The sequence below is a fragment of the Hemiscyllium ocellatum genome, chromosome 12 (assembly GCF_020745735.1).
Source record: "Hemiscyllium ocellatum isolate sHemOce1 chromosome 12, sHemOce1.pat.X.cur, whole genome shotgun sequence".
In the NCBI taxonomy this organism is placed as follows: Eukaryota; Metazoa; Chordata; class Chondrichthyes; order Orectolobiformes; family Hemiscylliidae; genus Hemiscyllium; species Hemiscyllium ocellatum.
This window is the reverse complement of record NC_083412.1, coordinates 63,742,535-63,763,931: the sequence shown is the minus strand read 5'-3', so window position 1 is coordinate 63,763,931 and position 21,397 is coordinate 63,742,535. Positions and strand designations below refer to the sequence as shown.

Genomic DNA, 21,397 nt, shown 5'->3' with positions numbered 1-21,397 from the left:
TGAAGTTCTAAAATTCCTGAGGGATGAACATGAGGGGAAATTGTTCTCCCCTGTGAATGCTTAAAGAATAAGAGTGCACACATTTTAAAGTGATCTGCAAAAGAAGTAAGTACTGTGAGGGAAATATTGTGCTTCAGCTCTCGAATGCACTACCTGGAAGTGTGGTGGACATATTCAATCAAGGCCTTGGAGGTATCTGAAATATTTAACTAGAAATGATGTTTAGTGGGAAGTGAGAATGCAAGAAGTGATGCTCATTCGGAGTGCTGGTACATATCTGAAGAGTCAAGTGGCTGCATTCTGCACCTTGAAGAATTCTGAGATTGTGATATTTTTTATATGTTTTAAGTTTGTGGTACTTATCCTAACCTCTGGGGCAGAGGAAACTGGTTCAAGTCCCACCTGCCACTAGCACGGCATCATAACATGTCTGATCAGGTTAATTCAAATAGCCTATATTGCAGATTTGAGAAGTTATTGACATGTACCATTGCCATGTAAATTTGTACTGAAATGCAAATATGAGAGAAGTATTTGGGCTGTTGGATTTTTTTGTTTTGTTTGTGCAGATCTTTGTGTATTTTAGCTTCCTTAGTATCAGAGCCATTTTTCTCACTTTTTTTGAGTTTATCAAAGAACTTCACAATTCAAGTTATTGTACTGGCTACCATGAAAATTTGGGCAGACTTCTTCTTTAGTAGTTTGAGCAGTATATATCTCCGTCAGAACTTTTTTGCATTTTTTGCTTAGATGCAATCCACTCTTCTTTTTTCCCTGTTGAAAAACCTTTCCACATGGCTCTAACTTTTTTTAAATTTGTCTCCTCGAATGTGAGAACTATCAGACTTTCTTCCAGTTTATAACTTTCCAACTCAAGTGCTCTGTTTGTCATTCCTCCACTCCACCCCAGACAGAGTATCACCCACGTGCACAGATACATGATTTTTTGGTCTTCTCTGCAACAGCAGCTTCCTAATGAATTACATAGTGATGTACAGGGAGGAGCATCCAGATAAGGCAACATATTAATTGAGTGACAGCGAGTGTCAGTAGTAGGGATTGAGCCTTCTGCTGTTATACAAATGAGTATTCTTAACCTTGTTAACTGACTTCACATACTGGATACTTTTCCCCTTGTTAACGGACTTTACATACTCAATGCTGCTTCATCTTGTTAAATGGCTCCACATAATGACTTTTCCACCTTTGTTAACCCTCTACCCTTGCCTCCAGCACCTCATTGTTAACTGCAAGTTCTTATCTGATCTGAGTCATGCTTAGCTGAATCTGTTTCCCAAAACTCAGAACTCAACTCTTTCTCTACCTGCTCATTCCTTATACACTTCTTCATTTTGACTTAATTCTCAAAGTTAAAATTTCCATATCTAATTGTTATTGATACTAGCTAAAAATTCCCTTATCCTTGAATTACCTACATGCCGTGCTTCATTTCTTCAATTAAGTAACTCCCTACCTGTGTCTCCCATTGTCTGGCCACCACCCACAAGGCATAAAACAGGAGTATGTTGGACTATTGCTCACTTGTCTGGGTGTATTCAGCTCCAACAAAGTGCAAAGCAGCCTGTTCAATTGGCACCTCATCCACGACCTTCAACATTCACTCCCTTAGCCACTGATATTTAACGGCAGTAATGTGTAGTGTCTTTAAAGCTGCAGTGCAATAACTCACCTAGGCTACTTCAACAACACCTTCCAAACCTGTGATCTCTACCACTTAGGAAAAATAATTAGGGCGCTGGCCCCTGCAAGTTTCCCTTTGTTCTCAACGTCTGGACTTGAACTGTAACATGTTCTTTAGCTGTCATTGTGCCATAGTCATGGAACTCTCTTCCTAACAATAGAATCCTTAGCCACACTAACTGAAAGCAAGGCAGTTGAGAATGGGCATAAATGCTGGCTACCTAGCAACACCCATATCCCATGAATGAATACAAAAAGAAATTAAGCAAAACCTCATCGTGTTTATATCGTGGATATTTCATTTGCACTCCATTGCATTCATGTTGGAAAGCCATACTTTAAACCTTCAAATGGAATCTATTTTAATATACCATCTAGCAATATCCACTTTGACCCATTGATCTCATTGGCAGCAGTATTGGTTTTACAAATCACTTTGCATGTGTCAAAACCAATGTCTTGCACTCACCAGGTTAGTGTTAATGTGATGAGTCAGTACTTTAATAGCTCAGACTTATTAAATAAAGCATCTTATTACAAAAAGAAACAATGCCTAAAATCTGAAACTGAAAAAGAAAATATTGGAAGTATTTGGGAGGTTAGCTTCCCAAATCTTACCCCATTCTGACTCCAGTTTGCCACTTGCAAATTGCTGTTACCCTACAGGCTTGAGATTTTGGAGAGGGGATGGATGTTGAGAAATCTGTGGGGGCAGGATGGTGTGTTTTGAGCCTGTAGTATTTAAGTAAAAGTACTTAGTTCCACTAGGCTTTTCAAAACTGTATTGAGGCATTGAAGAATGACTACTTACTTTCTTTAAAAAAATGCACCTATGAAGATTGACAGGGTTCTCATGTGCTAACACTCACTCGGAGCTCCACGGTAGCCATGACTGCACAACGCAAGAACTTAGGCATGTAACCCTTTTGGAAGCTCTCCTTCTATGAGCGAGAAATAAAAGCAACAGCCTTCTGTCAAAGGATATCTTTTGACTGGTTTGAACTGAAATACTATTTCTTCACTGCCTGAACGGAATGATACATACATAATAGTGTATCGGGTGAAACCACCTGAATTTGTTTTCATAGAGTTCCTATCTGTTCTTAAACTTTTGTGTTGATGCTTTCAATATTGCATGGGATTTGCCAGTAGTTCAGCAATTGCAAATAGTAGTTGGGTCAGCATCTCATTACAGATAATGGATAAATGTCTAGTTAATCTAAGGCATAACCGCATTCTTCAATCTTTTCAGCCTTATGACATGCTTCTGGAGCATCTGGGACTTGAATCTAGCTGTGACCAAGTTTTGGATGTTGCCGCTGTTCAGCAAAAGCCTCCCAATTCCAGAATATCATTAGTTTTGTCTCATAGTGGGAAATGCTGGCTGATTTTTATATCTTTTTTACACACACACGCACACAGCCAAAGTAGTTTTTGGGTTGCTTTTTGTTTTAGCGAATTTTGTTAATTTCTGGATCTGAGTTTGGTTGTACACCTGAGCTGGTATTTATTTTATTCAGATATTTGAAATGAAGGGAATTTGCAAGTTATTTATCAAACAGAGCAGTCCCGAAAATTTGAGTAGAATGTTGTATGAAATTTTTATAGAGCTTGAGAGAATGTAGAACGTATTATTCCAGAAGACCATGGATATATATTGTGTATTAAATTTATTTGGAGGCTTCAAGTTGAACAGTACTGCAGTATGAATGTCAACAATGGTGTTACACCTAACCAATTTTAGGTGCTCTCAAAATCTGATTTCCACTACAACTGTCCCAGCCTTTGAGATTTACATTCAAAGCTTTTGTTGCTAGAAATCCTATTATGTAGTCTTGTCTGCTCATATTTTTCATTTTGAAATGTAATTTACAGGCAAACTATTGCCCAAATGGAAATAATTGCTTCTTAATGGCAACATCTTGGGTTCAGCCTTGCCAGAGCATAACTCTGTAACTGTGGTGTTCTCATCTAGACACATTAAAAATTCCTCAAATTTAGTGTGGGAAACTTAAAAATATTGACTTCAGGTATCAAACTTCCAGAGAAGCCTTTAGATTCCTATCTTTTTTAAGATTTGACTTATGCTCAAATATTACATTTTATAACTTTATAAGCTGTCTGGGTGAAATGTAGCTTCATCTCTGGTGGGACTGGCAGTACAAATTGGTGACTGTCAACTACTTTATTATTAACCATTTTACTTTCATTTCATGGGAGTAAGGTCCATGATTACTTTTATTAATTTTCACATGGTCTCATTGATTAGAGGCTGAGGGCCTGCAACTGTGATGTGTATGTTACATCACAGGGTATATTTTCAAAAGGTTGGATTCAAAATAAGTAACTTCACAAAACATTTTTTAGCTTTTTTTCTTTAATTGTAAACTGGATATTAGGGAAAAAAAATCTCTTGTTATATTGGAAAATGCTACAGTTTCTTTCTCTGGAGATGAGGAATGTTGCCAAAAAATAGGTACAAAGGTAGACGCTCAAAAAAAACTGCTGAGAACACAGTGAAGAGCAAATGGCCACAGAAAACCAAGATTCCTCTGTGGACTGTATGACTTGTTAAAGAGCTATTCTATTTCAAGCTGTGTAACTTGCTGGTGTGTATTCAGTTAAATCTCTAGAGGGGGGATAACTCGAGTAATGGCGACCTAGCCAAGCCAATGTTAGGAGGAAATCTTTGGACACAATAATCCAGGATGAAATTAGAAACTAGCGAGGAAGGGTACAGCAGTGAAAGCAAGTGGAGGAGGGATAAAAGAAGGGGCAAGAAAGAATTTCACCCAGCAGGGATTTGTTGCAGTCAAATGTTTGAATAACCTGAGTTCTCTTGTAGGATGTATGAGAATAATGTGGTGTGCATATGGTCTTGTAAAGACTTTTTGAAGTGAATAAAGTGAATCATGGACTGAAAGCAGCATTATGGTAAATGGTTAAATTACAAGCTGGAAGGTAACCCGTCCTGGCAATTGATATTGGGACTTCTCTTTGCGCATTAATGATCTGAACTTGGATACACATTACAAGATGAGATTTCAAAATTTGCTGATGACCTAAAACTCAGGAACAGTAATCAGTATTACAGACAATAGTAACAGTCTTCAGAACTCCTAGATATGATGCTGAATTGAGCAGCCACATGATATGGCTTTGAATTTTTTTGTGTAGTTGAGTTTGAAGCAAAGTGAAAAGACTTGAATTATTGTTTAAATGTAAAAAAAAAGGCCTTTAAACAAGTTATTTCTTTGGAAACCGCATGATTCCAGAGATTGCTGCTATTGGCTGCTTGAATTCATTTCAAGGAAACATTTAACTGGTTACTGTATCTGTTTGTTTGGAATATTTGAGGAGAGCATAATAAATGAAGCTTCCCATCTCAGCTCTCCTATTTCTAGAAGAGAGCCCTTGTGGGTCCAGAAGTCCCTGGAGCCATGATTCATTTGTCCTTGCAGAAAAACCTTCAAAAGTGCACCTGGAGGTCACCAACAACAGCCATGATGCGCCAGAACATCACCTAATAGCCATCTGAATGTTTCAGACTCATCCTCTTTGTCTTTAAAGACAAAACCTTTTTAGCCAAAAGTGTTTTTTTTTTCCCCCAAAGTAAATCTCCAAGAGAAATCCTTTTTTCCCTATTACCATTTGTATTTTGGGTTATTTAGAGGAGTAAGCATTAGTATTTCCATGTTGCAGACTATGTTAACTAATTCTGCAGCTTTGTGGAATAAGTATTTGTTTATATAATTTTTAAAAAACCCAAATCTTTTTATTCTGTGCTATGTAAAGAAGGTATGAAGTTAGCTACATTGGGAACTACTTAAAACAATTGTGACTCGTAGAGTAGTGGGGTGAGAATGACAGAAATAATGCACTGTCATAACCCTGATAGATGAAATTTGGCTCCATGCAGTTTGAGATGTTTCATTTGAGATGATGTAATCTTAAGGAATGAGAAGAAACAATACAAATTTAAATATGGAATGTTAAAGTGAATGCAATAATAGGAAGACCTGGAGGTATATGTACCCAGATCTTTAAAGGTGATTTTGGGAAGTCATTTTTGAAAGAAGAAAATATCGAATCCATGGGTTTATAAATCATCTAATGTGCGATAAAACAGCATTACCTTTTTCTTTGTCTCACACTGAACCAAAGATAGTAATGCTAATATAACCTTGTGGTTTAGTGCAAAGTTTCTTTTACATATTACTCCTGTAAAGTGCCTTGGCCTGTTTTACTACATTATAGACATTCATATCAAAGCAGGAAGTTGGAAAGGCTGGGGTAACAGGGATTATTCTCCTTGGAACAGAAGGCTAAGGAGACAATAAGTACTCAGAATCATGAAGAATTTTCATGGCAAAAAAACAGAAATCCTTTCCTTTGGTAGACGGATCAGTACATAGAGGAGAAACCATAATTAACAAGAGAGCTGCAGATGAGACTAACAGTTTATTTTATGAGATGAAGCTCTTCTAGGTCCCATTGAAATACTATTGTTTTAATCCCTACATTATACTATTGCACAAATATATTTAAACATATTACATGTCATTTGTCATCAGATTAAATTAATTAAAAATGTTTGCACTCCAAAAATCGTGCAGCATCTATGGAAAGAGAAGCAATTCTGGAAAAAGTAGCTGAAAATGACCTAATAATGGTCTTTAAAATTTACAGAAGATTTTGATGGAGACAGAGAAAACAATGGAGAACTAGAGAACAGCAATCTAAAATAGTCATTAAACAATTGGATAAGTAATTCAGAAGAAATCGTCAATCCAAAGTCTGATGAGCCCTTGAATTGGGCTAATGGAGAAATGGCCTCCAAATAGCTTAAGTGAAAAATGACAGATGATAGTCATGAACAATTAATATCATACGAAATGATTATGGGAGAGTAGGTACAAAGTGATGGAGTGCCTACAGATGGAAGATAATATTCTCCAAACATTAACGCAGTCATTGTGATATTTGCTTCCAATGCAATAGTATTGTTGAGGTGGGTAGACAACCTCTTTGAAAAGGACACTTGTTCATGTTGACATCTGTGCTGTGGGAACTAGTTGAGGTTAAGAGTTAGGGAATAGATGAGGAGCAAGATCTTGTGAGTAGTAATGTCAGAATCACCACCAGTGTCATTTATTATAAATATTGCAAGTGAACAAAGTGCATTAAGTTTTCAGTTTGGGGATTTTGTTGGAAAGAAGGGTTCAGATTTCTTGCACATAGGGAAACATGCAAAGAAAACCTGGAATGCGCACTTACCAGACTCCCCTGAGGGGGATGAATAATGTATAGATTAAAGTTAGTTCAAAGGAATGGGAGCAATAACTCATTTATATCTATCTAAAATTTCAACTTATCCTAACAATTCCAATGAATACTGACCGGCTGTTTGAGTATCCATCCATGAAAACAGTAGAAATGGAGATGAAAACTTAGGCGAATGACGTTTCTAAATGCTAAACACATTATGACAATGATTGATCAAATATATAAGAAGCTGGACACGTTCAGAAACTAGCGGACAATTGGTACATGTCAATAATACAAATGACAATACTGAGAAAAGTGAGTCTGCTGTGCCAACATGTGTTAAAGGATGTTATTTTATCTGGTAGAACATGGAAATCCAAGAGTGTTGATGGATAGGTTGGCACAACCATTCTCATTTTATGCAGTATAGCAAAGGAAATAAGATTTTAACTATACAGCTAGAACAGCTAAGTAAGTCTCTAGTTTGTCCCATGTTTGGTTGAACTCCCAGCATAATCAGAATTTGTTTGAAGCACAAGTCCATAGTGCCTGTTGTAATTCTGTGCTGAGGATGTCCAAATCATCATCATAGAGACATACAGCACGGAAACAGACCCTTCGGTCCAACTTGTCCATACTGATCAGATATTCCAACCACTGGCAATCCACTGGTCATAGGCCTCCAGTCTGAAAAGCAACCCTCCACCACCACCCTCTGTCTTCTACCTTTTTTGAGCCAGTTCTGTATTCAAATGGCTAGATCTCCCTGTATTCCGTGAGATCTAACCTTGCTAACCAGTCTCCCATGGGGAACCTTGTCAAATGCCTTACTGAAGTCCATAGAGACCACATCTACCCTCATCAATCCTCTTAATTACTTCAAAACTCAATCAAGTGTGTGAGACATGATTTCCCATACACAAAGCCATATTGACTGTCCCTAATCAGTCCTTGCCTTTCCAAATACGTTAAATCTTGTCTCTCAGAATTCCCTCTAACAACTTGCCCACTACTGATGTCAGGCTCACTGGTCTATAGTTCCCTGGCTTGTCCTTGCCACCTTTCATAAACCTTAGCCAGCCTCCAGCACCTCACCTGTAACTATCGATGATACAGGTACCTCAGTAAGAGGCTCAGCAATCCCTTTCCACAGAGTTCTCGGGTACATCTGATCCGATCCTGGGGATTTATCCACTTTTATGCGTTTCAAGACATCTAGCACTTTCTCTGTAATATGGACATTTTTCAAGATGTCACCATCTATTTCCCTATCTTCTATGTCCTTTTCCACAGTAAATACTGATGCAAAATACTCATTTAGTATCTGCCCCATCTCTCGCGATCTCCAAGTATTGAAACAGTTTGACAAGTGTGAGGCTTTGATGGGTTTTTGTAAATATTTTATGAAAAACAGCTGGAACTCAGACCTTCAGGTCCAGAGAGGATGGATATTGTGTCACTACTCGGGCGTTAATAATAGACTTCAATATAGTTGCTGATGAGATGGTTTGATCAGTTGTCGTTGGCTTAGGTAATATAATTACTGGCAAAACTGGTTTGTGATATAAAATCTTGAAATTTAGGTAACCAGGCTGGTTAGAATGGTGGTGATGAAGAAGCTGCAGTGGCAAGCCATAGGATTGTAAAATAAAAGGAATTGCAATGGAATAATAAAATTACATAATGCTACCTATTTTCCCATTTCTACAAATCTTTGTGGTGTAAATGCAGTTCCATCTCTGACATCCATCTAACAATATGCATGCCAATATTCAATTTGCACTCGGCTGAACAGCAAAGTGGGCGAAAGTGAAATGTTCACACTTGATAATATAAATGTTTTTGAAGTTGCATGAGTTTAAGTAGAATTCATTTGCGGGATATTGGTTGTTCATTTTGCTTGTTTTGTGGCTTGCATACCGATGGAAAACAGAAATGTCAGTGTTATGCCCAACACTTTATTTTTAGCAATATGCCCAACATCATTTTGTTTTATTTTTAGTCAGCAATTGCTTCCAGATGTGTTTCATCTATAATTCCCTGTCGTCAGGATCCAGTTTGAGTACAGCTCTGACAAACTGATTTTCTTTTGCTTAGGAGACAAAGATGGCAGTAAGGTGACAACAGTGGTGGCGACACCTGGACAGGGTCCAGACCGGCCGCAGGAAGTCAGCTATACTGACACCAAGGTGATTGGCAATGGTTCCTTTGGAGTTGTTTACCAGGCAAAACTGTGTGACACAGGGGAACTGGTAGCCATCAAGAAGGTTTTACAGGACAAAAGATTTAAGGTAAGTGACACAATTTATTTTAACTGAATTTCAAAGAGCAGTTGACGATTATATTTTCTCCCCCTTTCGGAGAAGCTGGATGGAAAAATGAGCAGCTGTTTTTACAGGAACAGCCAATCTAAGATATTTTTCAACTGGGTCACTTTGGGGAGCTAGAGGCAATGACTGGAGTCTGAAAACATTTAACAGTCAGACTACAGACGAACCTCGATTATCTGAAGGACGCAGGTGTAGAGTATTTCATTTGGTTGTTTGAATTCCGAATAATGGAATGTTGGATGCCACAGTTTATCCAAGCATCGGGACCTTGCAATTTTCCAGATAATCAAATGCCAGATAATCGAGGTTCCTCTATATAGTAATGAGAGAGATTTCTCAGATGGACCGCACAAAAAGCGAATTGTGAACCTCAGTAAAACCTTAGATATCCGCAAAGTAGTTGTTTGTATGAGCTATTTGAAATGGTTTTTGCAAGGTTTGTGAAAGTTTGTAGCTCAGGTTGAGGTTTAGGGTGTCAGTTTGCTCGCTGAGCTGTAGGTTTGATATCCAGACGTTTCATTACCTGGCGAGGTAACATCATCAGTGGCTACTTCTAAGTGAAGCGAAGCTGTTGTCTCCTGCTTTCTATTTATATCTTTCTTCTGGACAGGGTTCCTGGGGTTTTTGGTGATGTCATTTTCTGAGGGGTTGATAGATGGCATCTAGATCTGTTTGTTTATGGCGTTGTGGCTTGAGTGCCAGGCCTCTAGGAATTCTATGGCATGTCTTTGCTTAGTCTGTCCCAAAATAGATGTGTTGTCCCAGGTGAAATGGTGGGTTTTTTTTTTCATCCGCGCGTAGGGCTACGAGGGAGAGAGTGTCATGTCTTTGTGGCTAGCTGGTGTTTGTGTATCCTGGTGGCCAACTTCCTGTTTGTCCTACGTAGTGTTTGTGGCAGTCCTTGCATGGAATTTTGTAGATGGTGATATTTGTAGTAATTAATTCTGTTGGTTGACCATCTGCATGTCTTGAACTTGAGGCTGAATGCAAGATCGAGAGAATTTCACTGCTATTTCAACCAGAGGTTTATCTTGGTACATTGCCTTTGCATTTTGATAAATCCCCATAAGTCAGCTGTGACTCGTAGCACCCTTGCCCTGAGTTACAAGGTTCTAAGTTGAAGTTCCACACTAGGGATTGAGCACAAATATCAAAGCTAACATTCTAATGCAGAGCAACATTAAGGTGACTTCGCTTGGATGAGATGGTAAATCAAGGCTCCATCTGTCCTCTGGTAAGATCCTGGAATCTGTTGTGAAGGATGAGATTTCTGGATACTTAGATGTGTATGGTAAAATAAGACAGTGACCTCCACCAAGGGGAGGTCATGTCTATCAAATCTGCCAGAATTCCTTTGAGGAGGTAATGAGGCAGGTTAGACCAAGGAGGTCTAATGGATGTTGCCTACTATCTTGCCTTCAAAAAGGCCTTTGACAAGGTGCTGCACAGGAGGCTACTGTGTAATATAAGGGTCCATGGTGTCAGAGGCAAGGTGCTAGCATGGATAGAAGCTTGGCTGTCTGGCAGAAAGCAGAGAGTGAGAATAAAAGGATTCTTCTCCAGATAGCAGCTGGTGACAAGTGCTGTTCTGCATGGCCCAGTGTTGGGATCACAACTTTTCACTTTATACATTAACAATCTAGAGGAAGGAACCGACTAGGTTTGTGGATGATACAAACGTGGAGGGACAGGTAGCATTGACGAGGTGGGAGGCTGCAGAAGGATTTTGGACTGATTAGGAGAGTGGGCACAGAAGTGGCACATGTAGTACAATATGGGAAAGTGTGAGGTCATGTACTTTCGTAGGAAGCATAGAGGCGTGGACTATTTTCTAAATGGGAAGAAAATTAAGAAGTCTGAAGTGCAAAGTGACTTGGGGGTTCTAGTCCAGGATTCTCTAAGGTAAACTTGCAGGTTGAGTCAGTGGTTTGAAAGGCAAATGCAATGTTGGCATGTATTTTGAGGACTTGAACAGAAAAGAAGGGATATACTTGAGGTTTTAAGATTCTGGTCAGACTACATTTGGAATACTGGATGCAATTTTGGGCCACAAACTCTGGAAGGAGGTAGTGAGTTCAGAGGAGATTCGCGAGAATGGTCCCAGAAATGGAAATACTTTGGAACATTTGAGGACTCTGCGTCTATAATCCAATGGAATTTAGAATGATCAGGAGGCATCTGATTGAAACATACAGCATATTGAATGCTCTGTAAAGAGTAGATATTGGAAAGATGTCTCTCCTCCCAATGGAAACTAGGACCCAACGGCACAGCCTTCAAGGAAAGAGAAGACCTTATTAGAATGGCGATAAGGAGAAACTTCAGCCAGAAAGTGATGAATCCACAGAATTCATTGCCACAGAGAGCTGTGGAGGCCAGGTCCTTCCTTATATTTAAAACTGAGATAGATTGGTTCTTGAGTATCTTGGGGATCAAGGGTTACAGGGAGAATGGGGTTGAGAAACTTGTCAGCATGATTGAATGGCCGAGCAGACTCGATGGGGGAATGGCCTAATTTCTGCTCCTATGTCTTTGTGGCCTCCTGTAGATTTAGAACAATTCTGGTTCTAGCTCAAAAAGAGCAACTTAATTGATTCTGATGACCTGAACAATATTTATCACTTAAATGACAATCTAAAAACAGATTTATGGTCATTATCCCGGTGTTATTTATGGAGATTTGCTGTGTGCAGATTGGCTTTCACATTTCCAGCATTCTAACTGATTATAGTTCAAAAAAAACATTTTGAATATAGAGTGCATTGAGTCAGATGATGACTGCGAATGCAAATCTATTTTTTATTTGTACTGTAATTTTAGTTTTAAGTTTAAAAGTTGGAAAAATTAGTTTTAAACAAAGTTGAAGCATTAAAACCTAGTGTGAATTTGAAAAATGCTTACTTTGGGCACCTTTAGAACTGATCTAATTCAGTTTTAAGTTATTTTCCGTTGCTACCTCTTCAGGTTTTAGTGCGCCAACATTTTGCTGACCAGACAATATTCAGTTTCATTCTGGTAACCAAAATAAGATTGTCTGTTGGGGCTTTTATCATTTAATTCGGAATTCACATTAGTCTGATAAATGGGGACAAGGGAATGCAATTCTGTGAAGCTAGTTGTCACACCCTAAGAGCATTTTAGGAAAGCTTTGTATATGTACTACATTTATATGCAAGGACCTGAAGTCTGAGTACTTTGCAACTGATGAAATGTCGTTGTACTGGAAGGATAACTGAAAGGCAGCTGACTTTGTTTGTGTTCTTAACAATATTTTGCTTATGAAATTTGAAGCCTACCTTTTTTGGTCCTTTTACTCACTAGATAGTCAACACTTAATTGCTCAATGTTGAGCAGTCTAGACAGTAATCCTTTTTAAAAGGCTACCATCAGAGTTGCTTTCCTTTAGCTTAAATCTTGCTATATCTTGTGCTTGTCACCCTGAGTTTGACAAGTGGAAGCTTGAGAAACTGAAAACCTGTTTCTGGAGCACCATGGCCACTTGTAGATTGAAAAATATTCTGAGTGCTCCATTTCACATGGCCTCAAACTTGTAATTTCCACTCTAATAGTACACAGGCCTGAACTCTCTTCTAGGTTGAGACATCCTTAATACTAACTGAAAGCATGTACAGAAAAATTATGTAACCTCTCCAATCTTAAATGAAGATAATGGCTATCAACTGAATAATGGCCAAACTGTCATTTTTAGAAAGTCTTCCTTTGTGCAGCATTTCAGTAAGTTGATCATTCCTTAATCAGTTGCTTAAAGAACGGTTTGGCACTAAACTCCATTGTTTTTCACAGCAGTAGTCTTAATTGCCATATATAGTAAATAACGTCAGCAGCATGAGCAATCCGACGTGTATCTGCTTGTGTATGTGTTTTTCAAAATGGAAATTAATGGAGCTGAAGTATCTCCAGCAGATGTGCACCAACACCTATAATTGTAGTTTTGCTTGTTAAATGATTGAGAAGTTTACTTCCCTCTTTTCCCCCCCCCCCCCAAAAATGTTGTTATAACCCATATTATTAAGGTTTGTCACTATATGTCTAGATTTAAATTTCTAAAGCTTTGATTTTCCTACAAGATTAACATTTTTGAGCTTTTTATTGAAGGTGTTGCAGCATTACAGCCAATTTACACTTGCATACATTGAAATTTTGAAGGAGATCTGTTTGTTATTTTGAAAGTTTTAAAGCAGTGGTATTTAGATATTGACAATGCAACACCGCACAAGAAGGCGGCTCAAGTGTAGACTATAGGTTAGGAAATCGATTACTTATGTGCACAATATTCTGTAATCACAAATTGTAAATACTGTGTTCACTCTCCTAAAATTTTGGCAGATAAATAATGACTGAACAAAACCGAAAAGTGAAGTGGGATATAATCTAAACAATTGTAGTTCCTGTGCTATGGACAATGTAGCATGTTCTCTACAGTGCAGTCAATTGGGGTTAGATAATGTAGGTTAAAATGGAAAGATTACATGAGACCTTAACCTATTCATTTCTTCCTCAATTTACCTCAAGATTAAAATCAGACTTGGTGATCATTTTTGCACATGTTGAATCAGCCTTCAAAGTGAAGGTAAAGTTTATGAACTCTATTGAACATGTAATTGCAGTGAAAGTGTGCATATCATTAAAGTAAAAATGTGAAAATGTAGATGTGTTGCTCAATAAAATTTCACGAACTTGAAGTTATTAAAGTCATTGGAGGGACTGGAATCTTATTTTTCACTTCACCTATCAACTTGATAAAACCAGAATCAAACTTCAAATGGCTAAGTTGCTGTTTAGCCTTTCCGTTTTGTTCTTCATGGTGCTCAGAATAATAAACTCTCAAAGCAAAATATCCTCTGAAAAAGTTGCCCCTTAAGTCACTTTTATATCTTTCCCCTCTCTCACTCTAAATCTATGCTGTCTAGTTCTGGACTCCCCCACCTTGTCTACTTATCCTATCCATGTCCTTCATGATTTTATTAACTTCTATAAGGTCACCCCTCATTTGAACAAGTAACACATACTGTAGATGAAATTGAAATCGGTGCATGCACCATACCTGGATTTCCAGAAAGCAGTTTTCTAAAGTGTCACAAGGATTATTGAAAAAAATGAAAGCATATGGTGTGGGAGTAACATTGGCACAGAGAATTAGCTAACCTGCAGGAAAGGAGCAAGAATAGGATTTTTTGGTTTGCGTGATCTAATGAGTGGTGTGCCATGTTTACAATTCATTTAAATGACTTCGATGAAGGGACTGAAGGTGTGATTGCTAAAATTGCTGATATCATAAATGTAGACACTATAAGTTGTGAAGATAAAAAAGCTACAAAAAATGTAAATGCTTGAAATGAGTAGATAAAGATCTGGCAAATGGAATATAATTTGATAAAATCTGAGATCCATTTAGAAGGGAAGAATGAATAAGAACATTAAATGAGATATTGTAGAGTTATGAGATGCAGAGAGATTGGTGTCCTATTGCAAGAATCACCAAAATCCAGTTGCAGCTAGTAATTAGGAAAACAAATTGAAAATCATTTATTACTAGGGAATTAAATACAAAAATCGGAGATTATGCTTCAGTTATACACAGTATTGATAAGACCATATCTGGATATTGTGTATAGTATTGATCTTATTTAAGCAAGGATATAAGTAGATTGGAAGAAGGTCAGAGGAGGTTTACGGCACTAATACTTGGCATGGGTGGATTGTCTTGACAAGAGACTGGACAGACGAGGCTTGTATCTACTAGAGCTTAGTGTGAGATATTCTTTTGAGATGTGAATGCATAGAGTGCAGACGTCATTTACAAGAGGTTTTTAGGAAGACAAAGTGGGAATGAGTGTGCCTTGGAAGAGGAGGTTAAAGATAATTCAAAAAGATTTGCAAATACTCAAGAACAAGAGAGCAATTACAGAAAGAGTAGGACCTGTTAAAGATCATAGAACATAGGACCTGCACTGTGCTGTAATGTCCTCCGGCCCTCTGTTGCACTGACCTGTGAAGCCAATCTTAAGCTCATCTAACCTACACTACTCCATTTTCGTCCATATGCCTATCCAATGACCATTTAAATACCCTTAAAGTCAGTGAGTCTACTATTATGGCAGGCAGTGCATTCCACACCCCTACTACGGAGTAAAGAAACTACCTCTGACATACCTTATAAAGACCTTCCTTCCATATCAGGCATCATCCTAGTAAATCTCCTCTGAATCCTTTTAATGCGGTGACAGAACTGTACGCAATACCCCAAATGCAGCCGCACCAGAGTTTTGTACAGCTGCAGCATGACCTCATACTTCCATAACTCAATCCCTCTACCAATAAAAACTAGGACACCATATGCCCCATTAACAACCCTATTAACGTGGGTGACAACTTTCAAGGATCTATGTATATGGACACTGAGATCTTATGTTCACTACACTACCAAGAATCTTACCATTAGTCCAGTACTCTGCCTTCCAGTTACTCCTTCCAAAGTGAGTCACCTCTTGCTCTTTTCTGCATTCAACTCCATTTGCCACCTCTCAGCCTAGCTTTGCAGCTTATCTATATCCCTCTAACCTACAACACCCTTTGTCACTGTCCACAATTCTACCAACCTTAGTGTCATCTGCAAATTTACTAAACATCCTTCTCTGCTCTCATCCATGTCATATTTATAAAAGTGACAAACAGCAGTGGACCCAAAACAGATCCTTACAGTACACCACTAATAACTGAACTCCAGGATGAATATTTTCCATCAACCACCAGCCTCTGTCATCTTTCAGCTAGCCAATTTTTGATCCAAGGAGCTAAATCGCCTTCGTATTTTGTGCAATACCCTAGCATGTTGTGTTCTGGTTTCCCTCCTCGGTTAAAGCAAAACATTTACAGCTAGTGTAGTTACCTCCTTCAGTTTTTTTTAAATTCTGGCTCCTGGAGCAGGAGAATGATCGCCCATATGCACAGAAACATAAGTTCTCTGACTTCTCTGGAACAGCAGATTCTGAATGAATTATATAATCACTTATAGGGATGAGCATCCAGATAAGGCAAACATACATATTGATTGGGTGATTGTTACAATTGGCAAGTATCAATAGTAAAGATTAAGCCATCTGATGTTACACAGTGAATGTTCTTAACCTTGTTAACTGGCTTCATATAATGAATACTTTACAGCTTGTTAACCTAATTACCTTTGCCTTCACCGCCCCATTGTTATCTGTAAGTTCTTATCTGATCTGAGTCATGCTCAGCTGAAACTTTTCCCCCCACAAAATTCAACTTTTTTTTTCCCTACCTGCTCATACCCTATACTCATTTTCACGTGGTGAACCTTATCAAAAGCCTTGCTGAAATCCATATACACTACATAAACCGCTTTACCTTCATCCACCTGTTTGGTCTCCTTCTCAAATCAGGTTTGTGCGGCACACCCTACCCTTTGCAAAACCATGTTGATTAGATTAGATTACTTAGTGTGGAAACAGGCCCTTTGGCCCAACAAATCCACACCGACCCACCGAAGCGCAACCCACCCATACCCCTGCATTTACCCCTTACCTAACACTACGGGCAATTTAGCATGGCCAATTCACCTGACCCGCACATCTTTGGACTGTGGGAGGAAACCGGAGCACCCGGAGGAAACCCACACAGACACGGGGAGAACGTGCAAACTCCACACAGTCTGTCGCCTGAGTCGGGGAATGAACCCAGGTCTCAGGCGCTGTGAGGCAGCAGTGCTAACCACTGTGCCACCGTGCCGCCCACTAACCGTTGACTATCTCTAACGAACTTAGTCCTTTCTAGATGATAAATCCGATCTCTTGTAACCTTTTCCAACACTTTACCCACCACCAAAGTAAGGCTCACTAGTCTATAATTACCAGGGTTTCTCTACTCCCCTTCTTGAACGAGGGAACAGCATTTGCTATCGTCCAGTCTTGTGGCAGTATTCCTGTAGACAGTGATGACATAAGAGATCAAAACCAAAGGCTTGACAATCTCCTCTGTGGCCAGAGAATCCTAGCATAAATCTCATCTGGCCCAGGGGACTTAGCTATTTTCACACTTTCCAGAATTGCTAACACCTACTTGTGAACCTCAATCCCTTCTTCTATAATAGGCTGTATCTTAGTATTCTGCTAAACAATATTGTCTTTTTCCAATGTGAATACTGATACAAAATATTCAGTTAGCACTTCCCCTATCTCCTGTGACTCCATGCACAATGAAGTTGTCTTTGTGTTTTACCTCAGGAGAGAAATGAAAATTTCACATCCATTTTTACTCTTAAGGAAGAAATGGAGGCTAGAGAATTCAAATGAATATTGAGGTTTTGAAAATTATTCACCTTACAAAAGAGAAAGTGCTGCAGGCCTTAAACATTAAAAATAGATAAATGGCTGAAAGGCCTAAGTTCTGCCCCTATCTATTATGGTCTTACAAATCTCCATGACCTGATCAAGTGTGTCCCCAGGATGTTGTGGGAAGTTCGGGAGGAAATTGCAGGGCCCGTAATAGAAATACCTCCTTAATCTATAAACATAGGTGAAGTACCGGATATCTAGAGGGTTATTAATGTTGTGCCATTGTTTAGAAAAATCTGTAAGGAGATGCCTGGAAGCTGTGTACCTGAGAATTTGACATCAGCGGTGGGTATTTTGTTGGTGATTCTGAAAGGTAGGATTTACATTAGGAAAGGCGCGGATTGATTAGGGACAGTCAGCATGGTTTTGTGCAAGGAAAATATTGTCACTCAAACTTGAACTTTTTAAATGAAATAACTTATTGGAATGGATTCGAGGGGCGACTAGATATAGCACATGGAGCAAATGGGATCTAAGGTTACAGGGTGAAAGTAGGATTAGGCTATTGAGTTGGACGATCAGCCATGATTGTAGTGAATGAATGCTCAGATTCAAAAGGCCCAATGGCCGCCTCCTGCTCCTATCTTTGTTTCTGTGAACCAAAAAGATTGAGAGCAGAGCAAGAGTCATTATTTACATGGACTTTACTAAAGCTTTGGACAATTAGTCAATTAGTAGACTAATTAGTAAAGCTATATCACAAAGGAAATAGTGTGGGCTTGCCAATTTGATCCAAAAATTGTTTGATAGGTGACAGTGGTCATGGAGGGCTTTTCAGACTGGAGACCGGTGACAAGAGGTATTCCATGTTTGTCATTTAGGTAAATGATTTGGATGAGGATAGCAGGCAGATAGCATCAAAATTGCCAATATATTGGACAGTGAGGAAGGTTATCTCCGATTACAAAGGGTTCTTGATGAATTGGTCAATAGATTGAGAAGTGGCAGATGGACTTCAGTTTGAATAAATGTGAGTTATTACATTTTAATAATACAAATAAGGATGGGACTTGGACAATTAATGATAGGGCCCTGGGTAGTGTTTTAGAGCAGAGACCTAGGAGTTTAGATACGTAATTCTTTGAAATTTGCATTGCAGGTGAACAGGGTGAATAAGAAGGTATTTAGCACACTTTCCTTCATTGCTCAGACCATTGGATTTAGGAGTCAGGACATCATATTGTGATTGTACAGGATGCTGGTGAGGCCTCTGGATTACTGTGTGCAGTGCTGGTCTCCCAGTTGTAGGAAGGATATTACTAAAATGAAGAGGATTCAAAAAAAAATTACCGGGATATTGCCAGGAATGGAGGGTTTGAGATATAAAAATAGACTGGAAAGTCTAGGACCTTTTCAGTGTAGGAGGTTGAGGGATGACCTTTTAGAGGTTTATAAAATCGTAAACATGGATCAGATGAATAGGGTCTTTTCCCTAGGGTGTGGGCATCCAAAACTAGGGGAGATATTTTTAATGTGAGAGCAGAAAGATGTAAAAAGCAATGACACGAGAGGCAACTTTTTCTACACAGTAGTTCATGTGTTGATTGAACTGCCAGAGACACAGTTACAGCATTTAAAAGACTTATGGATAAATTCCTGAATCTGAAAGGCTTGTTGGGATATGTGCCATGTGCAGGAAAGTAGGACCAGTTTAGTTTGGGAGCATGGTCAGCGTGGACTGGTTGACTGACTGAGTGCTGTTTCCATGTCGGATGATGGTATTTCTGAGTCTATAAATAGATTGAATAAGTTGTGACTCTCTTAAAGAGAAAAAATATGAGACGTTTACAAAATCATGAGCAATCTGGATAGAATAGATTCAGGTGAAGCTTTTCCTTTTTTTTAAAGGAACTAGAATGAGAGGGCATAGATTTGAGGTGATAAGCAAAAACAGCAGGTTGAATGTCAAAAATCGTTTTTAACATAGTTGTTAGGCTATGGGGATATGGAATATACTGTCTGGAAGTGGTGACAGGTTGAATTGAAACTTTGGAGAGGGCATTAGCTGCTTGTTGGATAACAGTACTATGCAAAGGTATTGTGAGGTGGGGGGAGTGGAGTGGAATGTTTGTTTGTTTGAAGAACTGGTGCAGGCATAATGGGTCGAATGACCACAACATGAGCTGTAACAATTCTGAGACTTAAAATATATATGATCCTGAGGGATATTGACAGGGTGCATGTGGAAATGTTTCTTCTTGACAAATTCACCCTTTAAATTTAAAGGGGATCACTTTTCTACTTTTGGTAATGAGAATGTGTATAGCATATAAGCAGGCAGGGAAAGAGTTAAGCTGATTTGAGCTGTTTGAGCTTCGAGCTCGTGTTTAAGTGGGATTCGGGTTCTCTGTGTTTAAGTGGGGTTCGAGCCCTGTGAGGAGTAAAGTGAGAAAGGGATTGAAATCCCCTAGTGGTGAAATTTGAAACTGAGTCTTTGTTCTGGGAGAAGAGAGTGGTTTGGATTGTGGCACCATATGGTCGCTGCAAGGGCTTTCTCTTTTTAGAAGTGTAACTTAATTGAGAGAATGCAAAACAAAACAAAAATGCTGAAATTAAGGTTGTACTAAGGTTGAAAAAGTAAAGTTCCAAGGTAAATTGTGCCTTGCTGTGAGTGTTTGATGTTTGAAAAGTTTTGGTTTGTTAAAATACTGGTTTGGAAAATCCTTTTAAGGAAATGTTTTGTCTTGTTTGAATCAAGATCTCAATTCCAGTGTTTTTTGTGGGCTGTGTAGTGGGGCAGATTTTGTTGTTAAGTTGTACATTGAAACTGTACAATATAAAATGATCAAACTTGTAACCGTTAAACAAATTGAGTGCCTTGAGCCCCTGATGTTTGAAATTCTACAAAGCCGGTTTTAAAAATGAATAGTTGGGTCAGTGGTCATGCTTTAACCAGATGAGAGAATTGTTATAATATCTTTGCTGCTGTGTTTTTAATGCAGCATTCACTAGAAGAGTACATTTTTAGTTTGATGTTTTGTTCAGATTTTAAAGAATATCAGAACTTGAGGCTGAGCTGTTTAAATTCTCTTAATTATTGTTAAGACTTCATTGGCTCCCTTACTGCAAATTCAAAGAAAGTTGATCTCTACCAAAATTGCCACTGTAATTCCAACTGTTTTATTTGGGGAAGTTTCATTTGGACACCATGTCTGCGTGGGTTTCCTCCGGGTGCTCCGGTTTCCTCCCACAGTCCAAAGATGTGCGGGTCAGGTGAATTGGCCATGCTAAATTGCCCATAGTGTTAGGGGTAGGAGTAGGGGTATGGGTGGGTTGCGCTTCGGCGGGTCGGTGTGGACTTGTTGGGCCGAAGGGCCTGTTTCCACACTGTAAGTAATCTAATCTAAAAGTAATCTAATCTAAAAAAAACCATATTTTAATATATTTGTGGGAAACAAATGCAGAATATTTGAACTCTAAATCTGAACTGAAACAGCCTCTTCAATTGCTAAAGCACAGGAAACATTTTGTTTGCTTGCTGTTCCAGATTTTTGAAATACTTTTCTTGACAGCTTTCACATTAGCCAAGTCTCAATTTGTTAAAGGAAAATAATTTTTTGAATAACCTGAACGCAGTACCCGAGGGTTTGATTTTAGGACCATTGATTTGTTGTTTATAATTGACTGAATTGTTAAGGCAGTACGACTTAGTAGTAGGTTATGGATTGTATAAAACTTGATAATGTCATAAATAGTGAACAGAGTAACCGACTTCAAGAC

At 38.7% G+C, this 21,397-nt stretch overlaps 1 protein-coding gene across 1 annotated transcript in view; it reads left to right on the top strand.

Annotated features, from left to right (window-relative positions):
* gsk3ba (glycogen synthase kinase 3 beta, genome duplicate a) overlaps nt 1-21,397 on the top strand; it is a 178,111-nt gene that overhangs the window by 61,178 nt on the left and 95,536 nt on the right. Inside the window, exon 2 of the mRNA XM_060833615.1 lies at nt 9,067-9,260. Within this exon, the coding sequence (XP_060689598.1) occupies nt 9,067-9,260 (194 nt within the window). The remainder of the gene's footprint in view (nt 1-9,066; nt 9,261-21,397) is intronic.